The following is a 6,000-nucleotide window of genomic DNA, read 5'->3' as shown; positions in this document are numbered from 1 at the left end:
GGGAATAATATTATTAACGGAGTAGAACTGTAAGTGAACATACACGCAGACTCTCCTCCACATAAATCATCCGCATGTTAGAATTGCCTTTCCCCCGACGGTCCAACAGGCAGGATGAAAAAGGCATAACTGTGATTAATTTAAAAAAAAATAAAATAATTATATATTAATTTTTAAAAATTATTTTAGAAAGCCATATTAGAACACGATAAAAAGAAAAATGATGAAAATATTAAGATATTACAAACATGTCATGCTGAAACATTAAATTATTTTAATGATCATGATCAAATATTAAAATCACCAACCATCCACAATAAATTTTAGTTTTCACAAAATCTCTCCACACAATAAATCATTTTTTTATAAAGTTTATAACCTAATTAAAAATTTACTTATTTTTAACATTTAAATAAATAAGCCATAAATCTTTCTTCTACAGCGAGGAAAAAGATCCGTATCAGCCTGATTGAATAGATCACCTCTCGAGTTGGCCTTGAAAAACAAAAAAAGGAAAAAGAAAATTGCACATCTCAAATTTGAAATTTCCTAGTACGGTCACTCGCCAAAAAATCATACCAATAATTACATAAAATTTATGATACCCAAAGCTCCTTACAAAATACTCCCTCCGTTCCTTATTATAAGAAACACTTGATGCTTATGTCATGTTCCTATATATAAGAGACACTTACAAGTTGTCTCTACTTTTTTATGTTGATTTACTATTTTACCTATATTTATTATCTCCAACTCACACTCTCTCCCTCCCACTTCTCTTTCTTTTAATAATTTAATTGTTCTCTCTCATGCTCTCTCTCCTTATTATGAGGGCATTTTTAGAAAAAAATTATACTTTTTATACATTAATTGTTTTTAACTAACTTTAACTGTTTTTTTGATCAACGCATTTCGGTTATTTGTCTCTTATAATAAGGAACGGAGGGAGTAATTTAGAAGCAAACATGCCCTTTAAACCTTCGAAGAAAAAAACGATGAGTGATTCTCGAAATTAGCCATGTCACGCTAAGGACATATTTACCCTTGACGACCCAGGGGCAAAAGTGACTAAACAGATGGGCAGGGATACTCCGGTTAAGCAAACGAGAAATTAGTTCAGATGATGCTGCATTACATTCACAGAACAAAAGGGAAAAAAAAAAAGACTGATCTGGTTCCCATAAATATACCAAATGACCAAAACAAAAAACGAAATTAAAAAGCAGTTGAGGTTCTTTTTGCACACCTAGTTATCTGACAAAAACAAAGCATCCAGAGCATAATTTCACACCATAAAGAATATGCATAAAATCCATAATAAGACAACTGATTATGATTAATATTCCCATTTTTTCAGCTCCATGCCATCAGGGGGACTTCCCTCTACCTTCTTTGATCCCACTTCTTTCCAGTTTGTAGACAGTACCGTTCCATTAGATTCCACCTGAAAGACATTTGAGCAGACGTTAAATAAAGACAGCCGTAACCAAAAACGGCAAATTTGTAGCCGCCAGGTTTGTGGCTAACAGTAGGAAGGATACAAGGCACATTCACCAGACTATAATATATTAGACATTATAACTTACAAATGACTTCCTCATTGCTCTTCTTGTGTCCTCATCTGCATCTTGATATATTTCACGGAAAAATTTGTTCAGCGCCGCATCACCATCAAGCTTTTCTTCTTTCTCCTGATGTGAACAAGAAATAATGAATGTGATGACCCAGGAGCTCAAAGTGCGACATAAATACAGAAAACATTTTAAACAGCAGCACACAAACCTCTTTCTTAACCTGAGCTTCCAGTTTATCCCAATCTACTCTTGTTGGTTTTGAGGATGGGTACGTGGGTCTTGGACCTGCATAAATCATCCAAGGTGTTAGCAGATATTAATAATCGAAGTCCAGCAGAAATACGAGGCCCCCAATTAGATAATCCTTGAAAAGATTTGTAGGTGCCGAAAAGCTGGAAGAATGCTATCTGATGGATTTTGTAAGCTGCTCTGATGCATTTGATTACATCACATTACCAGGAATCGTAATTTACCTGAGGGAGCAGTAACCTTTCTTTGAACTGTAATTTGCCCAGTGAATTCAAGAGAAGTCCAATGTAAAGGTTCTGCTTTAGCAAGGCGAATTTCAATTTTGGTAGACAATACCTCATATCTGCTTCTTGCAGGTGTAATCTGAATCCAGAAAACAAGTATTAAAATGATTTGCAGGCTTCCAGACATAACTTATATTACACACATGAGATGCGAAGCCTATTTGCCAACAAGACAATCTTGAAGCCAATTTATTTTACAAAGAAATACGGAGGTTACAGATTAAATGAATTTTTTTTTTTTCCATACACAGAGAGAAGCTCCCTTTGATACCTTTCCAAATAAGCGGGGTTGAAAAGTATATCCATCTTCACCAGGAACATCAATACGAACACTTAGCTGAAAAAATATAAAGAAGCAAATTAGGAACGCAGCAATCAACATTATCAACAGGATGTAACCAAATGAAGCATCAACTAAATCTTCAATGTCAGACATACTATTTGTTCACCAAAGTCAACAGTAACACTATCCCGAGGGATTCCCTTGGCAAATATGGTTACAACAACCTCATCGGGCTTCTGGTAGAATTCATGCCTGCACAAATATTGATTACCAGAAATCAACCTTATGTCTGTGGACTAGTAGTTTCTTTTGATGGGTCCAATGCAGATATCTTAAAATCATAAAAAATGAGTACTAATTATGCAAGGAGTATTGAAGACAGGAAAGTTGAAATAACTTCTTTGACATATAACAAGTTATTTATCAAAACGTAGAAAATCCTGATTAGGAACCATATCTGAAAACTCACCAAAACAAGAAGGTATTTGGTACATGGATGGTTAACATCACAGGTATATTATACATTAATAATATATCATCAATAAGATACCAGAGTACATGAGATTATCACAAGAAAAACAACGACAAATTATCAAAGAAGCAATCAAACGATGCAAATTGCATGAACCAACAAAAGTCAAAATTTGAGAATGTGAAGTCCTTATGCTTTCTAAAAAGTACGAAATGCTATAAAATATGTTCTGCCAGTTTTCAAGAGCTTTCAGCAATCCAGCAAGTTATATGCTAACACCCAATTCAAGCCCACCACAAGTCATGAGAAGCAAAAGTCAGCTTGAAGACTCTCAGATCAGCCACAACTCTGTCCGTGTGCACATACACTCTATCTCTACTCTGTTTTCATGGCGTATTCATTTACAGCATCATCATTTTGTGATTCAACAATATAGATATCTCCTTTCAAATGTTAAATATTGGAGCTCAGAGAATTTCATTATATTGGTGTCGGGTGGACAATAGGCATTCCTTGGCATACTATGATTTGGTAAAAGATAATGTTTACCTGCTCCATACGATTAGCCTAAAGTTCCAAATTTGAAAGCATTGCTAAAGACATTTCAGATGCTGATCTCAATCATAAACATGAAACATCAAAAAGATCCAAATTTGAAAGCATTGCGAAAGACATTTCAGATGCTGATCTCAATCATAAACATGAAACATCAAACATCAAACTCAGGTATCTAAGATAGACAAGTTTCCTAGATGCTAGAATGGTGAATACATTGTAAGAAATACCGCCAACAGTAACAAAAGATGCATAACAGAAAATAGGACAACATTTCGCACATAAAATAAGCTCATAACAGAGCAAAACACCAACAATACACGTATAAATAGAACACTAACCTGTACTTAGGCTTAGCTGCTGGTTCTGCCACCTGCTTTGAAAGGTCATTCTCCGGATTTAACGCAAGGTCGTTCTCTGGCTTTACATTTTTTGAAGCAGCATCAGAAATGGGGCTCTTTTCCTGTATAGTTATGGTGCTACTTTCCTCTGTTCAACATAACATGTCCATTGGTTACGTCAGTTTACCAGCCAAATATCATATATTTCCACATTGTCCCTCAGAACAGTCAACATATAATCATGACATTTCATTTAACTTAAATGCAATCTGAAACACCAACACAGAAGAAAAGAAAGCTTTACCGCAAGGAAAGAGCTTTACCATTTTAAAAGCTTAGGTTTACCTGCAATAAGATCATCACACTCTTTGATCAAAGTAATGAATCTTGAATCTCCCTGATCCAGTGAAGCACCTTTCATCAGAGCTGCCTTTGCGGTCTGATATTCCTCAAGCTTCATGCACGCAGTACTGAAACCAAAATAGCACATGAAAGATAGAAAATCTGGAAAGTATGGCCAATATATCCTTGCTGAAAATATTCAAACTTCACATAATATAGCTCATCATGTTATTGTTATAAGTTAAAAAAGTATGCCATGTCAGCAATCATATCTCAGAATACGAATTAAACATGAACTATCACTTTATAATTCCTATTATTGTTGGAAAAGGATTATAGGAATAGAATGGGCAGCATCACAGGTCAATATATCAGTGGTGGTGACAACTGTGGTCAAAAGGTGGAATTCACATCAGCAACATATACGTAACAAACTAGCAGCTAGCAGACTGAATTGACACTTAAAATATACAATGTATTAAGGGAATGCAACATACCAGCAAAGAGATAATGCATTGCTGAAGCAATCAAGAAATAATAAAGATCCCAAGATACAAGCTGACTGTTTATGCAACTAAAATGCATGTCAGAATGTGTACTTTTTCTTTTTCAGTACAAAAGTTTCTAACTTGAGACCTTTCACCCAAGCCCAGACAACCTCAACTAGCCTTAGTTGGTCCGGGTTCACTGCAAATAGAAACAAGGAAGGATAATAAGACAAAGTAGCATTGCACATACCCTTTGCGCAAATATGCTTTTGCTAGTTCCGGATTCAAGTCAATTGCCTTGTTTGCGTCAGCAACAGCTTCTGCTCAAAGCATTTACAATTAGTTGCGATAATTCATAAATCACATCCAAAGCCAAGGATACAATAAAGAAAAGAGCTTGTATATACAAACGCAACCAACAGGCAAAACCAACGTACAACAGATGAATGAGGTCCATAGACATACGTGCGAGGTGGAATAGAGTAACCAAAGAGACTGAAGTTACAAAGGATAGACGAAGAGAGAGAATCAAACTTGGCACCCACAACATAACAACTTGTCTGGGAAAATACATAATCATAACTGATAACCAGATAGCTCAAAAAAATTTTCTATCTCAACTAAAAGAAAACAGAATACACATAACATGTGCGTCCACTGAAGAGATTTCCTACCAAAAAAAAATATTCCATCTTGATTATTCTTGCTCATAATCAGACTTTCTAGAACATCAAAGCCATCAACCGTAATTCGAATTCCTATCAAAAGTTGATTGCTCGAGCAAAACCCAAAAATATAAAAGGAAATTTAAAAAACATGAGGATCCAAAAGATTTACCCATTATGAAATTATCAACATCACTGGCAATTTCTCAAAACCAGGCAAGGGACTAGGTAAAGTGAGAAGCGTACCAGTGTAGTTGCTGAGTTTGATGTTAGCCTGGGCACGGTCGGCATAAAGCTCGGCGCTAGGGCTGAGGGCGATGGCCTCAGTGAGGAGGTCCGCGGCCAGCTCGTAGTGGTCATCGACGAAAGCCTCTTTGGCTTTAGCTTCGAGATCGGAAGCCATGGGAAGGCAAGCGTCGCCGGAGAAGGATGGAAGAGTCTAGAAGGGGAAATAGAGAGAGAGACTGAGATAATTGAGTAGAATACGATTGACCTGAGAGGTTAATATGGAATCCAGTTGTATCGCCAAGGGGAGATGAACTTCCAGGAACAGAGAAAACTTAAAAATAAATAAATAAATAAAATACTAAAGCTAAAAATATAGATGAATTTCTGGGTTGTTTCTTTTTTTTTGAATTTCTGGGTTGTTTCTTTTTTTTTTTGAATTTCTGGGTTGTTTCTTTTTTTTAAAAAAAAAAAAGAAAAAGAAACAACCCAGAAATTCCCCTTTTCAGTTATGGCCTTTGA

General features: G+C 35.7%; 1 protein-coding gene across 1 annotated transcript; it reads right to left on the bottom strand.

Moving 5' to 3' along the window:
* Positions 1-1,099: 1,099 nt before the first annotated feature.
* On the bottom strand, positions 1,100-5,793 carry LOC114730351 (protein SGT1 homolog). The gene is made up of 10 exons (XM_028917406.1): positions 5,500-5,793; positions 4,839-4,908; positions 4,104-4,228; positions 3,759-3,906; positions 2,546-2,642; positions 2,379-2,444; positions 2,048-2,186; positions 1,783-1,859; positions 1,587-1,691; positions 1,100-1,444 (listed from the first exon to the last, which is right to left on the bottom strand). The coding sequence occupies exons 1-10, from the start codon at positions 5,654-5,656 to the stop codon at positions 1,337-1,339; spliced, it is 1,092 nt and encodes a 363-aa protein (XP_028773239.1). The 5' UTR covers positions 5,657-5,793; the 3' UTR covers positions 1,100-1,336.
* Between the last annotated feature and the right edge of the window lie 207 nt (positions 5,794-6,000).

Source organism: Neltuma alba, unplaced genomic scaffold (assembly GCF_004799145.2).
Source record: "Neltuma alba isolate B1F8T4 unplaced genomic scaffold, ASM479914v2 tig00012727_pilon, whole genome shotgun sequence".
Lineage (NCBI taxonomy): Eukaryota > Viridiplantae > Streptophyta > Magnoliopsida > Fabales > Fabaceae > Neltuma > Neltuma alba.
Note: the sequence above shows the minus strand (reverse complement) of the source record. Positions and strands in the feature narration are given on the sequence as shown.

Excerpts from the sequence above, each read along its gene's own strand:
- LOC114730351 (XM_028917406.1), bottom strand. The coding sequence starts at position 5,656 with ATGGCTTCCGATCTCGAAGCTAAAGCCAAAGAGGCTTTCGTCGATGAC. Across the intron at positions 3,907-4,103 it reads GTGTGATGATCTTATTGCAG|AGGAAAGTAGCACCATAACT; the intron begins GTAAACCTAAGC and ends TATGTTGAACAG. Across the intron at positions 2,445-2,545 it reads TTGACTTTGGTGAACAAATA|CTAAGTGTTCGTATTGATGT; the intron begins GTATGTCTGACA and ends ATATTTTTTCAG.